We start from the raw sequence: 21745 nt of genomic DNA, 5'->3' as shown, positions 1-21745 counted from the left end.
TGGATCATTTTCAACTCTGTTACTATTAGTATAATTGATTTGTTCCATTTTTCTCAGCTGGGTCCTACTTGTAAGAGATGTAAAAATAGATTTACAATTACATCTATATTTACATCTTATGGTGATGATGTAAATATACATTCATTTACACCCTCATTGTGAGTAATTCCGATCACCGGGGTATATATTTAACATACATCCTATTATACACCCTCTCACTATGGATGCTCTTAGGGGTGGGCGCGGTTAAAATTGAAAAAAGAGACTATACGACATGAATGAGGTCGTTTCGTCATGAACATGAATGTGCATATGTGCAGAAGAAGAAAGAGACTATACGACAGATTTTGGTTTTGCCATTCACAAGTAATTCATGCCTTGAGTAAACAGTTGAGACTCAAAATACGACAGGTTTTGGATTTTTAATAAATGCATTTCTTTCCTCGTCTTCTTTTACTAATCAAGTTCACAAAATCGAAACCTAGAAAAGAAAAAAAAGACTAATCTACAAGGACTCTAATTACTTCCTCATTCATACGAGTAAAAAAGTAATTAAAATAAATAAATAAATAATAATGTCCTCATTCATACTTACTTTGTAGGTATTTCATGCTTTGAACAAGCAATCTCTTTCAAATCCAACAGATTTGTCACGCATTAATTAATTCGTGCAGTGCAAAGTCACACAGCCTGCTGTAACTTTTCCACCTCATAAACATAATTAATAGAGTTGGCCGCTACATGGGCCCCCAAGCCAACTATCAGCATAGCGTATTAGCATGCATTCCTTACCCTACATTATTCCATCACAAAATTAAACTTGTTAAGGTAAATAAATTAGGTGAATTAGGTAAATGGAGCTGTTTGTTGGGAATAAGTTAACCGCGTCAATGAGTGAACCTCCAAATCCAAACCAAATCATTTTTGTTATCAGTAACAAAATTAACCCCCTCCAAAAGCTATCTTAACACACACCCATAAAAGCATATCTCACAAGAAAAATTTCAACAAACCTGGAAGAGCAGCTATCAAGAATAGGAGGTTGGAGCCCAACCTAATAAATAATTTTCCCATGTTGGGCTGGGCCCAGTCTCCGTCTGTGGCCTTACCTGTTCCTTTCCATAGGGTTAGGGATGTATCTATGTCTCTGACTCTGAGTCACTATTTTGGGTGACCACACAGAAGAACCTACCGAAGTGCCAAACCGATGTGCTGTAATGTAACCGCATGCGGTAGTGGGACCAAAGCAGCCGATCGAATATGCATATACATAATACAATTAGGATATCAATTCCTTAATAATCTATGGTATAGATAAATTTATATTCCAATATGTAATTGCGAAAATTTGAACACACACTTTGATTAATTACCAGGTTACGGTCTTACAGTCTTACAGTCTTACAGACATACAACAACTAAAAAGTTAAATACTGATTTATTCATATAATAACGCGATGAAGGGCATCATGAAATGAAAAGTTACATCAGAAAGGAATGAATTATATAATATGTTTAAGAGGGGGAAACGCATTAATATTACACACTAGAGCTAATCGCGCTTCAGTGAAGAAGGCCTTATTACTAGCTTAGCTAAGGGGCTTAAGGGGCTGACATATATCATGTCACATGCAGTATCAGTACTGAACTAGCTAGCTAGCTACTGCCGACGGTTATTTGTTCCCTACTTACCTAGAAGAAGAAGAAGAAGCAACTTGAAGTGAACAAGACAAATATGGAAGCAAGAGTGGAGCAGGAGGAGTGCATTCTCGAATGAACCGATTTAGAAGGATAAGGGCGTTCTGGAGGACTAAAATTATCTGTAGGATAAAGGGGTGGGGCTATTGGGTTGCCTGGAACATAGGGTGGCGGCGGCGACCGGTACGGCAATAATGAGGGCACATCTGCCCCTGGAGGAGGAGAAGAGGTGGAGCCGCAAACGTTACCGGTGGTGGTGGGCATTCAGGGAGAGCTGGCGGTGGTGGTGGGCATTCAGGGAGAGCTGGCGGTGGTGGAGAAGGAGGTGGTGGAGAAGGCGGGCAGGAGGTGGTGGGCATTCTTTGATACGGGTGCTGGTGGCGGTGGTGATGATGGCACATGGCATGGGTTGGGACACTCTTCACACATTGTGCAGGTTGTTTCGTCTTTGGAACTGGTGCTGCTAGTACAACTGGTGAAGCATATGCACGCAGTAGCATGACAAGGAGAGTTGTGGTGATGGTCAGTGTGATTCGCACTGAAATGGGAATTGAATTAGCCATAGAGAAGAGATAGAAGACTTCCTATCAATCGATACAATAGTAAGAGACAATATTAATGTTGATCAAGACTGGTTCACGTCATGAGTATATATAAAGACAATGTTGATTTGGTAGAGAGCTGGGAGCCAAGTATGCATGTGTATTGGTGACCGCACCATTTGTCGGTGTTTTATCTTCTACGATACACCCTCCCCCCCTCAAAATAATTTATTATAAATAATATAAAAAGGACAATAGTTACATACGTACGTGTTACTCAATTCCAATTTATTATCTTGTACGCTTTTTTCTCAAAAACAGTGCCATCTTCAACTAGATATATGGCTATATATTAGCTAACTGCAGCAGTTGGAGTTGGAGATGTACAGAAATGTTTAATAACTAGTAGTAGGATAGGATGGTATGATATCACAGGCGCGTTATGTATTATGTATTCCAAAAATTACCTCCAAGTACTTCCTAACTGATTCTAGTAATAATATGGTAAAATAATGCGCATCCCAATAAACTTACCAGCAACACTTGCACTTTCGTTAGCAACCCGCGCACCTTCCCTTTCTTTCAAGACCTTCTTTATTACCTTGGCATCACCAGTAACATCAAGAACAAGCTTGACAGACGCCAACTCCAGATCAATGTTCAGCACAGAACTTGGAGGGGCAGAACAGACTGAAACCCATTGTTTGCATCCCTCCCCTCCACACCAAAGGCATCTACAATTATTTATGCAACTTTCATTGTCAGACGATTCATTCTTTTTTTTTTTCTTTTTCTTTTTGCCAGACATATATAGCAGTATTATAACAAGGATAAAGACATACACTGAGGTTGAACAATTAATCTGCCCTTTTCATTGTCTTGATTGCTTTTGGCAATGCTGTACAAAAATGGCCTGAAACACACACAAACCCCAAGTTAATATTCAATTATCACAAAATGGTATAATCACAAAAGGAATTGCCTTTCCTCATTAAAATCACATCAGATTAAGACCAAAAAAGAAAAAGAAAATACCATCTTTCACATAGAATTCAATTCCTTCTTCTGGTGTCTCTGCAACAACGCCACCCGATACTTGACTGCATTAACAACAAAGTTCCAATAAAAACATCAAAATTGAGGTTGACAGAACTGTGATTACATGCTATTAACACAATATAATAAGCAATAAAGAACTCAAATTGATTAGATAATGAGGCATCAGAGTACCAAGAACTTCATCCAAATCACCAGCCTGCTCATTCCTTTCTCCTTTCTCGATAATCTTCTTCACAATCCCACCATCTTTGCTCAACAGCATTGGACGGCACAACAGAGCCACCCCCACAAACAACACCATAGCCCAGCTCAGCAGGCAATGTGAACAATACAATCTCTCCCTTCTTCGTAGAGACCACGCCATGGTCCAAACCCTTCACCACTCCACCCTCACCGAGCTCGAGGGTTTCGTAGCCATGGCCGCGCTTGAGAAGCTTCTTCTTGAGGCCAGAGCTACCGAGCTCTCTCTCTTCGCCGACTTTGAGAGGTGGCGCTGATTCGATCACCTCGTCGGGCTACTCGTCGAGGTCGTCCTCGTTCTAAATGTCTGACACGTCTGTGGCTTTCTCCGCCTCCATGGTGCAATCGGAACTACAAATGACGGTAGCACGGAAGCTGTGATTTTTCTGCGGGTGAGATTAAATTAGAATGAGGGGATGAGCCGACGAGGCTCGGCGGTGGTGCGGTTATGTGGCGGGACGGGAACGGTCGGGGATTTTGATTTCGTGGAAATGAAAGGAGAACTGTAACGGCGTTTTGGTGATTTCAGATGATGGCCCCAAAGAGTTAAGCCCAAAACGACTGCGCTTTAATGACCAACAAACAATCAAAGTTCGAAAAATGGGCCTAGGCGGGTCTGGGCGGGTGGGGTATTTTTATTTTTATTTTAAAGAAAATGTTTTTTTTTCTTGGGCGGGTCTGGCATCTCTTGCAAATTCATACATCAAGATCAAGCTAGGGCTTATAGCGACGCTCTCTTTCTCAGCGTTTATCAACAACGTAAGGGTTAGCTCTTCTTCCCAACTATTCACTCTTTGTTCTTAAAGTGGAGCTTTGTGATAGATATTGAGCTCTTTCTATTGAATAAGTCCACGTGTTACCCTGAATTTCGTCTCTTTGAAAATTCAAACCCTGCAAGCTGGAAAATTGTGATAAAATATATATGTATCATTTGATATTTGGCATTTTAATCCTTGGAGACTTTGCATACTCACACTGCATCTATATCATCATCAATTCATCACTCATTGCCATGTTTTAACTTTCCATGATAGGCGGTTACATGTAGGTTCTTCTCACACACACACATATACATATATATATATATATATCTATATACATACATACATATACAATTATTAAATGTCAATACATATTACATCCCATTCATGCATCAGATTACATATATAGATGAGTGATCTGTCCCGACTCAGAATGACTCCCCGCGTAGAGCTCTGAGCACTCTGGAGTGAGGAGCATCAGGGTCACCACGCATGGCATTCTCTTTCCATATCCTTGCAGCTCTACGCAGTGCCTCCTCAGCCGTGTCCAACTGCTCCGGCCTCCATCTAATGACATCTCTATCTGCACCATACTCCGATACGGCAGCCGTGCCGTACATTACACGCGTAATGGGCTTCCGGGTATCTGCGAACTCTATCTCCGACAACGCCGAAGCCTTGTGATGCTTGTAGTACTCTCGTTCGTCTTCCCTATCTCTATCTGTCTTGTGCTCCTCATTTTCCTTGTCCCTTGGCAAGGGTGTACCATCCAGCCCCACACAGCTCACCTTTTCCAAATCGAAATTCTCTAATGATAAACCAGTGGAAGCTGTTGCGTATTGGCTAGCTCGCCTTTTCTGCGTATAATTGATTGGGTGGTCCGACGGATCCGGCTGCAGAGTCACATCTGTCTTCTCTAGCCTTGGGAAACTTGCGTTTGGATATGAGGGTTTATTAGGAGGTGAAACCGGTTCTGTTCCTGTTCCTTTTCCTTTTCCTTTGCCCCAGCTGCTGGGTGGTTTGTCTACTTGCCTCTGTTGCTCATCAACGGCTGCTTTTTCCTCTGCAACATTTTCTGTAGCCTATACACAGATTTTCATCAATTGATGTTGTAGTTGATTATAGCCAGTAGCTAGGTCGTAGTTGGCTGAATGGATACATATAAAGACAATATTGTACATCCACCTAATTGAAGGCAAAAAACTCAATTGGAGCTCAGATATATATGTCTTACTTGAAGATCTCCGGTGGTGACAACAGGGTCAGCTTCATAGTCCCCAGCGTGAAGGGCTGGGTCAGCAGGGCGACTAGCCTTGGCCGAAGCATGTCCTGGTTGCAGAGATTGAGCTTGATTGCTAAGCACCCAAACTGACCTTGACCTTGGTGCTACAGCAGCAGCCACTGTTTTTTGTAAATATTGCATTTTGATCCCTATGGTAAATGATCTGATCTGATCTGATATGCCTCAATTCAATTGTTTTTTAGCTCGTATTGCTTTCTTTAAATTGATGGCCTCCTCAGTTGTTGTTGTGGAAAGTCCTGGAACAATACAGAGCTGCAGGCAGGGGAACCTCCTAGAATGTCTAGGAGTAGAAAGAGGTTGTAGGGTCAACTGTGAGGACACGTGTAACTACATGCACTGACGTGGTAACAGTTTAGATTTAGAATGTCTAGGTGTACTTTGCGTGTCACCTTCTGATTCTTTTCTTTACAACATCTGTAAACAAAGATGATTATTACTACTGTTTTTGTCTGTAATACAAATGATTGAAGATTGTGGAGGAGAGGAACCCAGAAGCAAGTAGAAAGAAGTCATCTCATGTTTTAATTGGACTTTGGATATGCATGCGTTTTGTTCTCATCTCAACTACCATGGAATTTCTGGTAGGATTGATTTTTGAATAGGTCCATTGTTCTTACTTTTTTAAAAAAAATTATAAAAACAATTAAATGAATTTGTTTATTAGTAATAATAGTGTTAACTCACTAATCCCCTTCTGAAATCTCTCCAAGTTCGTGAAAAAACAATGTTACAAAGAAAACAATACCAATGAGAAGTAATGCCCCTGCAAGTAACAAAACACAATGATGGCTTAACTTAATGATCACTACTTGATAGCATATATCAACCATCGAGCAAGTTCTAAACAACCACCAAGCATATATGTATATATAAAGCTGAAAAACATAAAACAACCATCAAGCAAACAAATGAAGGCTTTTCGTTTGCATGAATGTTGCAAAATTTCATACAAATGAATTGGCAGCTGCTGCAAAAGCATCATTTAGAATTTAGATACATACAAGAGTGAGGAAACAGAGTTTTAAGCATAGACGGCGCCGCCAGTGCCACTAGAACAAGATAGGGCCATCAACAGTATAGCGGCTTCTTCTTCTTCTTTCAACTTCCTCTTGTGGAAGTGGAACACCATTTCGACCATTTCTCTTTCCATAGACTTCAATCCCAGCTTCAAAGGGGCTCCAATAGTCTTGTGTTTCCTCCTCTCTGTTCCAGTTGCTCCTTTGTTTAAACCAACAAGAGCCCTCTTTCTCTTTCTGTATTTAATCCCACATGCATTGCAAAGAGTCTGAAAACATCATGTATATATTATTATTATATGCCCTTCAATTAATGAAAGAACCAAACCAAATTCAACAAAAGGAAAATGGATATGAATTATAAGTTGATCCATGAAATGAAATTTTACCCTTGGCCCAGCTGGACCTCCCCTCCATAATGGTGTTTTTGTTGTGTGGCAATCTGTACAGCTTTTGCTGGGCGGCGCAATGCTACTCTGATTCATGTGCTCTGCCTCTGATCCCTGTTTTCAGAAATCAAGGTTAGCTAAGCTAGCTAGTTACACTTTTATGAATGAACTATCAATATCAGTTCAGTGGATGCTAAAAAACATCAGAAGATGGATGGCTCTTACTTTCTGTCTTTGATCCATGATACTTGACACAGCGAGCTCTTATTTCAGTGGTTTCATGTTCATGAGAAGAATAAAAGGCCCAAGAAATCAGAATGGGTGGTGAGTTTGATCAAACACACCTACAACACATCTAGCTAGCGGCTGATCGCTGATCAACAGCACACTTCACACAAGGATGGATGGATCATGGATGTTAAATAAATGAACCCCACCCCATGAAACATATCCTTGGCTAGCTACGACTAATACTAGTACTAGTAGAGATCAAACAATTTCGTTACGACCAGCGACTGAGGGAGAAATATAATGGTTGGCGAAAAGAGGGAGGCGCGCAGGGGGAAAACAAAACAGGGACAAGAAAAGCGCATAAACGGAATTATATATTTGCTAAATGTATATATATTATAGCCACGACAAAATTTGAAAAACGTCTTTGGGGAGGTGGGGGCAACACAAAACCCTAGCTCTGGTATATTCTAAAATGACTTAAACGCCCCAAGACTTCCCCACCTCTGTTTGTATATTCTTAAAAATATTCGGTGTTTTGTGTCCCTTTGCTTTACAGGAGCTGCATTCATTTTCAGTTGTTTTGAAAGAAGGTTTGGGCCATCCCAGTCCAATCACTGTCTCCTTTGATATTGAAAATTGAAATATAATTTAATTACACACATATTTTCACCTTGGCTTTGGGTAATGGCTTGGTTAATAGTTATCTAAATGGAGGGAGGAAAGGCTGTTGTTTGTGGGCCAGTGATGAGTGGTGAGATACAGATAAAGAGCCAGAAACCATGAGCTTTGGTATTTTGTCATTACGTTTCAAGAAATAAGAAATAAGAAATATTATACAAACAAGATGGAATAAGAAGTTAGGGAGATAAAGTTACAATAACAGACAAAATCCAGCCCATAGATTGATTCTGGTCCATATGCAAATAGCGACGCACTGACAGACAGCCAGTCTCTTTCTTTTTATTGTACAGAGACAGACATGGCAGACATGGCAATATGGATGGATGGATGGAAACCCCCCCTTCCCTTTCCCTTCCCTTCAGCGTGGTCCATCCCAAGTACGCTTGTTGAAGACAGATCAAATTCAAACACACTTATCATTTGGGCTTCAAATGTTTTTCATCTATCCAACGCTTTTGAATTATTTATCAAATCCATGGACTACTTGAGCCATGACTGTTCCTCCACTTCGTATTAATTTGAAAAGAAAAAAAACACAGAAGAAGAAGAAGATGCTCTAGCTAGCAGATAGCTGTAAAGTAAACTCCTCCTCGATTATATGGAATAACCATGTTCAAATATTTATTTATATTACACATAGTCAGATCAGAGCTCCTTAAACATACATATTGTATTTGTTAGTAAAACACGTGTAATTAATGAACACTACATAAAAAGAAATGAATGGTAAGCCTAGTAGAGCTGAGCGGGTTAGTACTAGTTTAATATATATCCTTGGTGTGTCGACCGAGTTTGAGGCAAATCTGAGCAAGCAGAGCAAATAGAGAGCCAAGCAAGTACATGATCCAGGATAATACAAGCAATGCCCAGTCCTCAAGGCTTTTCTTGGGTGAGTGGGTTCTGTCCGATATCAGCAATGCCCTATACACTGCTTCAGTGACGGCATAGGCTGAAACTGGGTCTGATTCTTCTGCCAGAAATCCGTACTCGGTAAGGCACACGATGTCATATACTCCACTGGTCTCCGATACACCCACACTTTCACAGATTTTGAGCCGCCCTTCAATCCTCTCCTCAGTTGATAACATGTCGCCATGTGTCAAGATCAAGATAGGCCTCTCATCATCATCTGCACTCCCAAATTATATTACATTATATTATATTATATATATTATAATTGAAGAATTAAATGATAAAAATGAATGAGCAGAAAACTTACTACAATTTGTGAAAGCGTTGACAGAGCAGAAAAGCTGCCTCGTGGCCTCCATTGGCTTAGAATCACCAGCCTGCAATGCCTTGTAGATTTCTGCCATGTTAGCCACCACCATTGCACAATTCACTCTCCTCCTCACAAACTTTGAAGCCGAATATTCTTCATGTTCCATTAACGCAGCATCGTCGCCTGGTCTTAAGCACACTTGGTTATGGCGAACCCCGTCATTCATCCAATTTGATACTTGTTCTTCAACACCCTCACCCATTTGGTCGTACTCGAATCCCCTCGAGTCAAACACACAGAACCCACTTCGCGAAGACCTTAGCACATTGTGCTCTTTCAAAACCATGCTAGCTCTAGATTTACTACTATGGTTTGAAGAATAACTTCCTGCAAACACAAATAAAAATTCAATTAATTACTACTTAATAATAATAACAATGGATATCATGTAGCCCATTGTGCACGCAGCACGTACCAATACAAATATACCATGTTGTTAATACTTTATTAAAAGAAAAAAGAACAGTATTATATGTATAATAATATATATTTTGTTTTTTGTGTTTGTGTAATATGTATATAATTAAGGTAAGGAAGTAAGTTAAAATATATAGCTAATCAGGTTAATTAATTCGTACCTGTCTCCGGCGGTGATGTTTGAGCAAAGGGTACGAGTCCGGAGCGACCCAAAACAGAGTACATAAGGTTGACGAGGGAGGTCTTGCCAGAAGCAGAGAAGCCAACCAAGAGAATTGTGGCCAGCGGTGGGATGTCCATGTTTTCCTTAATGATACCTCCTATAGGCATCCAGAAATCACCTGATCGATACATGTGCAGCTTGTGCCGGAGCTCATTCAGCCCTTCGTGATGACTGTGCGTTGCCACCAAAGCCAGTCTCTCCAACTCTCTCACCACTCTCATCCTTGGATCAACCTTCATCATCTTAACATCAAACTTTGCACCCCATGATCTCCACCAACAATTATTATTAGCAGCTACTGATCTTGGCCAGTACTCTTCATCATTCTCGTCTGTAGTTGATTCATCTGTGCTGGAACAGAGCAGCTGGTTCTTCATTTCCACGATATACTCTTGTTCAACTTCTTAGTTGTATGCTAGCTGTGCTTTGAGTTTAATTCGAGTATCCACCAAAAAGGAAAAAGGCAAGAAATCATATGAATATATGATTATATGTATGGACAAAGGAGTCTCCTTCAATGGGGTCCAGATGGGTCAAGGCGGGACTCGCCTTTAGATTAAATCCAAAGGCTGCTGCTTCCTATCTCTTTCCTGCACTTGTAAGCACCTTCACGATTTTACCACAACACCCACACATAGGTCACGGGTGGTGAATGGTGATGGGCATTTTCGCCATATGCCAACGTAAATACATGGTCATATCATATGTGCGTCTTGTTTGTTTTACTTATCGCTTTTGGGGTAAGTTTCTGGTGAAAATTTGTAACTTGTCTCATGTTTTTCCAATTCATGTCAAATCAGAATCCATCCCCATCATAGGCCTTCCTGGGTAGGGTAGTGTGTGTGAGAGTGAGAGGGGTCAATTGTTAAAGTAAGAAAAACGAAAAAGAAAATGTGTGTGTTGTATTTGAGGAACTCGTAATCATAAATATAGATAGAGTGAAGAAAAGGAAAGACACCGCGGCAAAGCAATTGAAATTGGAAGTGAAATGGAGAATAAGTTATCGAGCGTGGCAAAGAGTTTTGCACCATCTCCCATTCAGGAACTGTCCCATCTTGCCCAGAAATGCAACGCCATCAACCTCGCCGAAGGCTTTCCAGACTTCCCTGCACCTTCCCATATCAAATCCGCTGCCATTTCCGCTATTCATTCCGACTTCAATCAATACAGGTAGGTAGGTAGGTACACTAGAAATTCATGTGCTCAGCTCAGCTCTGCTTCATCAAAATGAAATTGAATTTGAAACACCCACTCACTTCCCCTGCCCACCACTGCATATAAACTACGTACCTTGACTTGACTAGCTCAAGTTAAATATTAATGTTCCTTTGATGTTAATTAATGTAAGGCATGTACCTGGAATATATGACCTCCTGGCAAACATAATGAAGCAAATCCATGGATTGGATGTCAACCCTCTTACTGATATAGCTATTTGTTGTGGCCAATCTGAGGCCTTCGCGGCAGCTGCCTTTGCAAGTATGCTACCTCATCACTCTAAGCTCCACTTTCATTTATCACCTTCAATATTAACTTCTTTTTCCTTTTCCTACATGCACAAGCAGAAGCAGAAACTTTATTATAAACTAAAATGGCTGGGAGTGGAGAGAGTCCCAAGAACCACTGCATAATATTCTGAGTCTTAATGGGATTCCTTTTTCTTTTTGTTTCTTTTTTTCTCTTTTTCTTGTTTGGGGATTGATATAATTTGTTTTCCTCTCCTGGTTGGATAGTAATAGACAAGGGTGATGAAGTTGTACTGTTTGACCCTTGCTATGAAACATATGAAGGATGCATTAAGATGGCTGGGGGAGTCCCAGTAAGCCTCTGCTTCCTATTACTTGTCACTGAAGGCACTTTGTGTTATGAATTCAGATTAGAGCAGCAGCTGCTTGATGGTCAGACGGAATTTCAAATTTCTACTAATTTTTTTTTTCAATACAATGAATGTCACAGGTATACGTCGCTCTCGACCCACCTCAGTGGACCTTGGACCCTAACAAATTCATCAACTCTTTCACTGGGAGAACAAAAGCTGTAGTACTCAACAGGTTAGAAGCAACCACCAAGAACTCATATTTCTTGTATTATTATGTCGATATGTACTGATGTAAATTTTGCAGTCCTCACAACCCAACTGGCAAAGTATTCACTAAAGATGAACTTGAGATTATTGCTGGAGAATGTCGCACGAGGAATTGCCTAGCTATTACAGATGAAGTATGACATTCTTTTCCTTATACTAACAAGACGTAGGTATATTGAACCATAAGCTTTTTCTGAATTAAACTGCTAAAAGAATTATGGATTTTGTCCTTTTGAATGTTTGTGCAGGTATATGAGCATATAACCTTCAACAGTGAGAAACATAGATCCCTTGCATCATTTCCAGGAATGCAAGAGCGGACCATTATCACGTCTTCCTTATCTAAAACGTTCAGTGTAACAGGTTACATCTTATTCTTCCCCCAAAGAGCGTTGATTGAATTTGCTTCTGCATGCTTTTCTTTTTCTGTAATAGAGCTAATTGTTTCTTTCTGCTTCAAATTAAAATTTATTTGAATTGCATTGTCTCGTTGCTGAAATCTTGTCTATCAGGTTGGAGGGTCGGATGGGCAATTGCTCCAGCTTTCATTGCATCTGCAATCAGAAACATTCATACTAAACTTACAGATTCTGCTCCAGCACCTTTCCAAGAAGCTGCCTTGACTGCTTTGGGAAGCCCCCCTGAATACTTTGAATCATTGAGAAGTGTAAGGCCCAAAAGGCATATCCCCTAGTAGCTTATTTGTCCATGTGATGCAACTGGTGATGATGACTAATCCATCATTGTTGTTGTCTCCATATGCTCAGGATTATGAATCAAGACGAGACTACATTGTCAATTTGCTAACCAGAGTTGGCTTTAAGATTCAGTTCAAGCCTCAGGGTGCGCTCTTTTTATTTGCAGAGCTACCTGAAAATTGCAAACTTTCTGATGTATGCTTGCCTTTTACTTTATTGGTCTTATAATTTTGCAGAAAACCTTCAATTAATTTCTCAGGGTTGGTTGCATTTCTCCAGTCCTGCAGGCTGCAATTCAGTCTATGTTCCTTAATTTTAGATAAATTACTTGTTTTTGTGATATGAATGATTGAGATTCATGTTTTTTTTTTCAGGTAGATTATGTTAAAATGTTAATACAGAAAGCAGGGGTTGTGGCTGTGCCAGGATGTGGATTTTTTCATACGCATTTGTCTCGGGAGAAATTTTCTCTGGGAGGTTACAGCTATCAGGAGAGATACATTAGGTTTGCTTTCTGTAAAAGTGATCAGACTTTGGCTTCTGCTGCAAAAAGACTTGGAGAGCTTATTGATGCTACAGGTTGTCTCAATCTGCAATGACTCGGAAGGAAGAATTACTCAAATTTGTGTACTTGACATTGAGATGATATTGGAAGATAGAACTTCACTGAGAATAGTGTAAGCTCATCTTATTATACTGAACCTGCAGAAAAATTATCAGACCTTTTTGGTAGTAATCTTATTAGACTTCACCGAGAAATTTTGTTGTTGGACAAGGAAAAAAAATGCAAAAATAGAATCAACTGCTTTCAATTTTGTTTTTGGTTTTAAAAGAAAAAAATAGGAAAAAATAATATTTGACGACATAGTCACAAGAGATGAATGTTACTAAAACATCTCAGGGTATCCAAGGTGATGGAGGAGGTGGTGGGGGTGAAGTAAGGGGAGGAACTGCATAGAACATTGAGTTTCTGTCAATACCAGAAGGGGTTCCACTGGATAGTGCCACAAGTGCAGCAACAAGACCTGCATTTCCTACGAGGCTCGGCTCAGTGTAGTTGTAATTGAAACGGACATCCTGGAAATTGTCATGCTTATCAGGACCAGCAACCATGGCCCCGACAATTGTATTTGGATTCGGTGTCCGACTCTTTCTCCATTTCAATCCTCCTTTACAACCATACTTGATCTTATTGTGGGGAATGGATGCCCCTCTATGGTGCACATGCTGTGGAAAATGCTCACTGAAGCCTACAACGTAGCTTATACCCCGAGGATTTTTGCCAAGAATGTAATCAATTTGGGTCCTGGCAAACCTGCGCAGTTCTACATTGGAGTAGAATGTGGGTCCACAATACCATCCAGGAGCAGAAATAGCGTCAATGTAGTCACTATATAGTTGAGCTAAAAATGCTGCATAGACTACATACTGAAGAGTTTTGGCCTTCCATGGTTCAACTGAATCAGCCCTCCTTTTGTTCTTCTGAAGCTTGGGAAAACAGGAAGGTAGGAGCACATTGTTTCTTCAGTCTGGCTGTGAAATTTTTTCAACATCTGTTCGTAGGGGTAGCCGTAACTCAGGAACAATCTCAATCGGCTTAGAAGCAAAAAAGCACCAGCATGCTTGTTGTCCCAGCTAAGTACCCTATTATCAAGGTCAGTCCACAAAGCCCTTTCATGCCCAACCAAGTCAGGGTTAGTAACAAGTTGAAGATAGGATAAATTCCCTGTTGCAAGATACAACCACGATCCCCCCCACAGAAATTCATCCCAGAAACCAGTAGAATTGTAGAGAGGGGACGACGGGTCTGCACCGCCCGCATACTTTGCACCTTGCTGTTTGGTAGCAAATTTAAAGAGTAAATCAGCACCATGAACAAGTTTCTGTGAGTACTTAATGTTATCTTTGAAAACAATGGATGCAGAAGCTAAAGCAGAAGCCATTTCTGCAGCGAGGGCTGGGCAGTTATAACACTCTTGTCCGGTTCTTTGATGGTCAATATCTTCAGGACGTATCCAACAGTCGTGAGAGTTAGCATCATGATCTCCTCCCCTAACATCTGCAACAACATTGGCAATGGAATGAGCAGAGGAATTGAAGGTGGTGAGAAGGTAATCAGTGCCCCACTTGATGATGCCCTTGACATGGTCTAGCTCTCCTAGTGCTTCATATTTTGCACTGTATTCGATCACACTCCAGCTCAACATGGTCATGGCAAAAGATGCAGGGAAGCTCAACTTGCTTGCGTCTCCAGCGTCGTAATATCCGCCAACCAGAGTTTTGGTGTTAGAGTTGCCATCAGTCAAGCAGGAATCACCTCTCCATGAAACATTGTTGTCCTTTGGCAGTTTTCCAGCTGCGTATATAAAATGGAACTTACAGGTTAATTAGGAGTAGATGTTAGTTCAATTACAATTATCATACTACATTTTGGTATGTGTTTAACCAAGACCAAGGGGTCAAGGAGAAATTCTTTAGTATGACCGTGACACTCATGTGGTGTTACTGATCCACATAATTTATAATTCTACAATGACTGAGGTGGCAAATTACTCAGTCAGTAGTATGCATCTAATTTGGACTGGCGTTGAAAGTCCACCTACAAGGTATCTCTCTATTAAGACAATTTCCTGGATTTCCTTCTTGTGACAGCCATTCCTAATCCTAGCAAGCTAAATCGTTTTTCTTCTTTCTTTTTTCTTTTGGGGAAAAAGAAAAGGATTATGCTTTTGCTAATTTTTTTATATAAAAATAAATGGTGAGGACTGAGGAGGCATTGGTAGCACAATTGATAAGAAAAAAGAAGAGAGTTGGTAACTCATTTGTGCATTGGTATCACAATTCAAAGAACAAGAAGCGGCCTGTTGAAATTAAAGAAAATAAATCTTGGATACAAAGTGGTTAACAACTAAAAAAACTAGTGATAATAATTAGTCTAGTAAATGAGAGAGAGAGAGAGAGAGGAGAATGAATGAATATTGGGTAGAGAACAGAGTAGTACATACAGCGTTGGGCGTTGAAAAAGAGGAGCGCTTGGTGAAGGGCGGTGGTATAGTTGTGAGGTGATGAAGAGTTCAGATGATGGTGGTTGCGTTGAGCAATCTTAACTAAGACAATGATCAAGGCCACCAGAATGGCAACCCCAACCACCACTAGGCTCCTTATGCTCACCAGGCTCCCCAAAATCTTGCTCATCATCCTCCTCTTCTTCTTTTTCCCATCAATATTCCTCTCATGGTCGTGACCACCATTTTCTTTATTTTCTGGCTTCAACAGCCAACCTTGCTTCACCTCATCCGACGTCGTCGCTGGCTCTGCCTCTATCTCCACCGGAGCACCACCCCATTTGTCATCTTTCTTCATCCTTCCTTCCTTCCTTCCTCTGACAATGAGTTACTGGTGCTTTGCTCTGATTTATTATATATTTTGTAGCTATCTGTCTGTCTGTCTGCCAGCGTTAAAACAGATTGCTGTTTCCCTCTTTACTCTAATTACTCACTCTCACTCTTTTAATTTGATTTGGTGGTGCATGTTTGCAATTACAATTAGGCATCCAAATTGCTTTGTAATTGCCAAGTGTCATCAATTCAATCTTCATTTGCTGCCAAAAAAATTCCTATTACAAATATCATCCTATGTAATCATGTAATGTATCAATGTCATGCACAAACAAAATCAAGACAATTGTATCTTACTCAAACAATACCTATTTCTGCTCGACTATTCGATTTCTCAAATGGCCAAGACAATTGTGGAAGGTTTCTTTTACACACGTCTCCTCCAAACAATAAAAATTAAAAAAAATGTATATTAGTTAGTTTTAATTGGGAAATTGGATGCCCTAATTAAATGCGAACGTGTTTGCGTGAGTTGTCAAAGGTCAATCTTTCTCAAATCTTCACAATAAATGGAAAATTAATATGTCATTTCATTAATTTTGCCACTGCCTACTGCCTAGTGCATCGAATCCGTTTCCATATCTTAATTATGGTAACCTTCCAAGCCAATTCTCTCTCTCTTCAACTTGATTTGATTTTCGGGAGTTATATTTTCAGACTCCATTCTTTTTTGTTACCTTTCAGACTTTCATTTTTTATTTTTAAATACAATCCATAGTCAATTTTACGAAAAAGCAATAACTTAAATTTGGGTGTAAAAATAATGAGCTTACTATCATAATCAACTGACTTAACTCACATTTGCTTCAAACTCCGATCTTTGTTAAACTTACGTAGATGTAAATGATTGAATTTCAATTCTTAACAAAATCATTACATTTTGTAAAATTAATTGAGGGTTCTATAATTTTTCATCTTATAGTAATATAAAGACCATTAAGATTAGGGTATTCTCACTTTAATTTGATATGAAATGGTAAACAAAATGGAGAAGACGACATTAAGTTCACTTACAAGTGAAATTACAATAAACAGAGCCCACACGCGCCACCACTTGTCCGTTGGTCAACTAACACAGGGCACCGCCTTACCATCTAGCAGTTTTCTTGCTTCTAAAACGATAACACTGAAACGGATATGCCTGAGGCCGAGACCGAGGGTTAAAAAACACTAAAGAAAAATGTCTGCGGCCGTCGACGTTGCTCCTCTTCTTATTCCCTACAGAGACAGAGACAGAGACAGAGACAGAGACAGAGGCTCATCCAATGAGATCCACCGTCTTGTGCCCTCCGTACCATCCAACGGTCCAGGTGCATCGACACCTAGTCAACGCCTCGCCTCTCTCGACGTCTTCCGTGGCCTCACAGTCGCGGTACGCCAAGCCACAGACAAATTCCTAATTTGGTTTCATTTTAATTTTGAGCTAATTTGGTTGGTGATACTGTGAGTGAGTGAGGCCATGGTATTTGTGGATTAGTTACAGGACTTGAATAAGGAGGATAAAGTGATGCTGTCCTGTGAATCAGTTGAATTCATTTTTGTTCACTTCATTGAATCTGTGGAATATTACCCCTGAATTGATCATTTGCCAAATTAATTAGTTAGTTAAAGCTTGATACGTATTACAATATTTTACTATCAAATAAAGTGTTTGATGAGTTGTGTATTACTATTACTTCACCATCACCTTCTAAATTCTCTCTCTATTTCCTGATTTGATTGGTTTTCTCACTCAAACAATGGATGAACAGTTGATGATTTTGGTTGATGATGCTGGAGGAGCTTTCCCATCGATTAATCACTCTCCGTGGTTCGGTATTACACTTGCGGATTTCGTAATGCCATTTTTTCTTTTTCTTGTTGGCGTCTCTATCAGTCTAGCATTCAAGGTAGAGTTTATCCTTCTTTCACCTCATATGCAAAATTGCCCTTGTTTTTCCATCCAATCTTTCTCTAAAACCCCTCTATGTGTCAGTGTTGTGTTTGCCCAAATGATATTGCCGGTGAAGCTCGTCTTTTAAAAATAAAGCATTTAGCTGCAATGGATTCCTATTTGCATACTTATAAACTGTCGGTAAATATATTAATTACCTTGCAGAAAATTTCTAACAAGACAACTGCCACAAAGAAAGTCATGCTCAGAGCAATAAATCTCTTTCTCCTGGGGTTGTTACTGCAAGGTATTCTGTCATTGTTCCATTAGCTATCCTAAGCATAAACTTGATCTAAACTCGAGATTCCTTGATCTTCTTTTAGCTATATTGGTCGAAGTCGAACAGTTGTAAGTTACTAAGTTCTCTAGTTTAATATAAATATTTTACTTTATATTTCGCGCTTACATTGTATTACTTACATGCACTAGGTCCGATGCATGGAACATAACTTATTATAAATGCTCTTGTTAATGAAGATTTCTTGTTTATTTCTCTTTGCAATGTGTTCTTAGGTGGGTATTTCCATGGGCGTAACCATTTAACATATGGAGTTGATGTTGGCAAGATACGTTGGCTAGGTGTGCTACAGGTACCATTATGGTTGATAGGTCTAGAAGTTTGTATCATTTTCTTCTCTGGTTTTAATTATGAGTGATTTGGATATATGAAATGCCATAGCCTACTGTCATCATGCATGTTGAAAGTGTGTGCATATAATCTTCAGAGGATATCAATTGGATATTTGCTGGCTTCAATCTCGGAGATCTGGCTTGTTAACAATATCATGGTTGACTCACTGGCTGATTTTGCTAGGAAATACTACACTCAGTGGTTAGTGTTGCTAGATATTTCTGTTGATGCTCATATTTGCAATTTAATCAGCATCTGTATCTGCCTATGTGAGACCAAAAGCATCACTTTTTAGGTTTACATACGTTTCCCTTTTTTCTGTTCGGTATTCTCGAGTTGTAACTTTTCTGTGTAATGCAGGTTGTTTGCTATTGGATTGTGCTCGTTATACATGTGCTTTCTGTATGGCCTTTCAGTTCCAACTTGGGAATATGAAGCTCCGAGCATGAATTTGTCTGGTTTTGCTTCTGGTACTCAAATTGTGAGTTAAATTATTTATTCTCTGGATTACTAATTGCTGAGGTTATTAGGTATTGGTGCATGACTGAATTTGGTTGGTCCTTACTACAAGATTTCACCATTGCTATACATGTATTTCCCCTTTGGTTGTCTGGAACTAAATTGAAACACAATATTTACTTAATAGGTTTATTGTGGAGTGAGGGGTAGTCTTGAACCTCCTTGCAATGCTGTTGGTTTTATTGACCGAGTTATTCTGGGTGAGCATCACCTTTATCAACATCCTGTTTACAGAAGAACAAAGGTCATTCTACTGGGCCTTCTTTGGTAACTGTATTATTGAATCTACCAAGGTTTGAACCCTGTACTAGTGCATTTTATTGTTGATAATTGAAAGATGTTAACCCTGTGTATCAGGAATGCAGCGTTAAGTCTCCTGACTATGGACCTCTACCACCTAATTCTCCTCAGTGGTGCCTTGCACCATTTGATCCAGAGGGAATCCTAAGGTTAATTTCTGCAGTCCCTTTTATCTCTTGGCTTTTGCTACTGATCTTCACTGCCCATCTCTCTCTCTCTCTCTCTCTCTCTCTCTCTCTCTCTCTCTCTCTCACACACACACACACACACACGCACGCACGCGCGCGCGAACACACTCTGTAAATGCTAAAGAAGGTGATTTCATGTCGTTGTTAATGATTATTTAGAATTGGTCTTTCATTTTCTCTTTATAATAAATTTCCAGTTCTCTGATGGCTGCTGTTACTTGTTTTGTGGGATTGCATTTTGGGCACATACTACTGCATTTTAAGGTGTGATGTTTCTTGTTGCTGTATAACAATTACCTTTTGTGAGCTAATTGTGTCTACTTTTGAAATTATGTATTAGTTGTCTGGATTTGGCTCTTTAATGGAATTGTTTTCCTGACATGGATCCTGTCTCTCGTAGGACCAAAAACAGAGGGTGCTGTTATGGTCCATGTCTGCTGTTCCTCTTCTACTATTCGGATATGTTTTAGTGATACTTGGTATTCTCTTTATTATAGTTATCTTTTTCATTCTTTTGTTTTGGTAAGGAGTTCCATTCTGTTTCCTCTGACTAATGGCAAGCTGTATCAGGTATTCCTTCCTGTAAACCTCTGTACACAGTGAGCTATGCATGCATTACAGCAGGAGTTTCAGGCTTGATCTTAAGTATTATATTCTACATCGTAAGTTCGTATTTCTCCGTACAACTCCTGATTAAATTATACTCCACATGAAACATGAAAGGATGAAAATAATCTCACCGTCACACCTCTAATACAGAGGTGATACACAGTATGGTCAGTTAAGAGAGGACAAATAGCAGTACTCAACATGAAATTTGTTCCCCACCCTTAGTCTGACAATGACTAATAAGGAAAAAGGAGTGCTCGTCTATTAGACTTGCATATTCCTACTTTAAAATATCACCTTTCCCTAGGTGAGTTGATGGCTGGAAACACGTGCACATATCTATCTTCTACTGCTTTCTAAATGATGTTAGCATTGTGAAAATGAAAATGTGGTTGGAGTCAAATGAAACATGGTTATTTGTGGTTAATATTAACATATGGAAACTCAAATGGATTTACTGAATTTGGTTTGTGATGCACAATTTTGGGAGCGGATTTTAGTATTGACACAGTTCCAGACGTTTGATTGATTGTGCTTGATGTGCATAAAGATCCTTATGATGCAAAGCTTGGCATAATTTTGAATGATACTTTTGGAGGAAGAAGACACATTGCAGAATGCATTCAAAGATTAATGTGACTTCACCTAAATGCAGGTTGATGTGAAACATTTCAGAAAGCCCACAGTATTGCTACAGTGGATGGGAATGAATGCACTCCTTATATATGCTTTGGGTGCTTGTGACCTTTTCTCAGCTGGGTTGCAAGGTTTCTATTGGCGCTCTCCAGAGAACAACCTGGTAATCTTATCTTTCTTGTATGATGGAAAATAGAAGAGAAGAAACCTCAAAATTTTCCTTTGCCGTAATCTTTTAGTGTAAACTCATGGAGTTGGACATGTTGGTTTGTTGGATGGTTGGTCAAAATGGCTAGTTTCATACTAAATACTTAGGACTGAAATGTGACATGCAGGTTGATGGCACAGAAGCATTATTGCAGGCCATGCTCCACTCGAAGAATTGGGGTACCCTAGCATTTGTAATACTTGAGATTTTATTTTGGGGTCTTGTTTCTGGGTTTCTTCACATGAAAAGCTTGTATATAAGACTATAAAAAGATTCCAATGTCCCCTGTAGTAACAAAATTTTAGCTTTTACATGATTACGAGTCACTTGTGTTTTGTGCCAGGTATGTATAAAATTTATCTGTTGTTTTTGAAAGTTTTAAGACTGATGTCCTATCGTTTTCTTTTATCAAATCAGAAATCTGCTGTTAGTCCCGAAAGTATTTTTGTTTTCTGCTAATAAATTGTGTAACGAATTTGTTCTCGTGCTCAGAAATTGTAATCACTGCTTCACTAATAGCTAGGTTCGAGGGGTAAAGTGACCAAGTGCAAGCGATCCAAGCCCTCCTCTTAGCTTAGTGCAGTGGCTACTGACACAAAGGTTATCAAATCTTCCTACACTTTTTTTGGTTGGTCTAAAATGTTTGTGGGATAGACTTAACATTGTTATTTGTAGAATAAGCCATCCTACCATC

The 21745-nt window shown here is 39.6% G+C and overlaps 5 protein-coding genes across 8 annotated transcripts; 2 read left to right on the top strand and 3 right to left on the bottom strand.

Annotated features, from left to right (window-relative positions):
- Positions 1-4521: 4521 nt before the first annotated feature.
- Positions 4522-5889, bottom strand: LOC103334026 (GATA transcription factor-like protein). The gene is made up of 2 exons (XM_008236948.3): positions 5535-5889; positions 4522-5382 (listed from the first exon to the last, which is right to left on the bottom strand). The coding sequence occupies exons 1-2, from the start codon at positions 5721-5723 to the stop codon at positions 4729-4731; spliced, it is 843 nt and encodes a 280-aa protein (XP_008235170.2). The 5' UTR covers positions 5724-5889; the 3' UTR covers positions 4522-4728.
- A 2608-nt stretch (positions 5890-8497) lies between these two features.
- LOC103334029 (uncharacterized) lies at positions 8498-10356 on the bottom strand. The gene is made up of 3 exons (XM_008236950.2): positions 9784-10356; positions 9143-9532; positions 8498-9052 (listed from the first exon to the last, which is right to left on the bottom strand). The coding sequence occupies exons 1-3, from the start codon at positions 10220-10222 to the stop codon at positions 8685-8687; spliced, it is 1197 nt and encodes a 398-aa protein (XP_008235172.2). The 5' UTR covers positions 10223-10356; the 3' UTR covers positions 8498-8684.
- Positions 10357-10554: 198 nt separating this feature from the next.
- LOC103334031 (uncharacterized) lies at positions 10555-15255 on the top strand. Of its 3 annotated transcripts, XR_016127851.1 has the most exons (10): positions 10559-11015; positions 11194-11324; positions 11579-11664; positions 11802-11896; positions 11969-12065; positions 12180-12294; positions 12444-12598; positions 12699-12824; positions 13004-13306; positions 13531-15255. XR_016127851.1 is itself a non-coding variant. In XM_089054340.1 (9 exons), the coding sequence occupies exons 1-9, from the start codon at positions 10911-10913 to the stop codon at positions 13226-13228; spliced, it is 1143 nt and encodes a 380-aa protein (XP_088910466.1). In that variant the 5' UTR covers positions 10555-10910; the 3' UTR covers positions 13229-15255. The 3 variants fall into 3 exon arrangements, 2 of the variants coding, with proteins under 2 accessions (XP_088910466.1, XP_088910465.1); XM_089054340.1 differs by having other exon boundaries at positions 10555-11023; positions 13004-15255; XM_089054339.1 differs by having other exon boundaries at positions 10560-11015; positions 13004-15255.
- Positions 13353-16151, bottom strand: LOC103334030 (endoglucanase 9-like). The gene is given in 3 exon segments (XM_008236951.3): positions 13353-14065; positions 14068-14985; positions 15635-16151. Coding segments are annotated over 3 exon segments (1815 nt in total). The 5' UTR covers positions 15993-16151; the 3' UTR covers positions 13353-13526.
- Positions 16152-17018: 867 nt separating this feature from the next.
- On the top strand, positions 17019-21490 carry LOC103334032 (uncharacterized). Of its 2 annotated transcripts, none has more exons than XM_089054515.1 (13): positions 17019-17399; positions 17779-17916; positions 18126-18207; positions 18474-18550; positions 18686-18792; positions 18952-19072; positions 19238-19354; positions 19468-19559; positions 19796-19862; positions 20011-20077; positions 20169-20260; positions 20863-21006; positions 21179-21490. In XM_089054515.1, the coding sequence occupies exons 1-13, from the start codon at positions 17208-17210 to the stop codon at positions 21317-21319; spliced, it is 1437 nt and encodes a 478-aa protein (XP_088910641.1). In that variant the 5' UTR covers positions 17019-17207; the 3' UTR covers positions 21320-21490. The 2 variants fall into 2 exon arrangements, with proteins under 2 accessions (XP_088910641.1, XP_008235176.2); XM_008236954.3 differs by having other exon boundaries at positions 19999-20077.
- The last annotated feature ends 255 nt before the right edge of the window (positions 21491-21745 follow it).

The sequence above is a fragment of the Prunus mume genome, linkage group LG6 (genome assembly GCF_029339155.1).
Source record: "Prunus mume cultivar Tortuosa linkage group LG6, ASM2933915v1, whole genome shotgun sequence".
Lineage (NCBI taxonomy): Eukaryota > Viridiplantae > Streptophyta > Magnoliopsida > Rosales > Rosaceae > Prunus > Prunus mume.
This window is presented reverse-complemented; position numbering and strand designations above follow the sequence as displayed.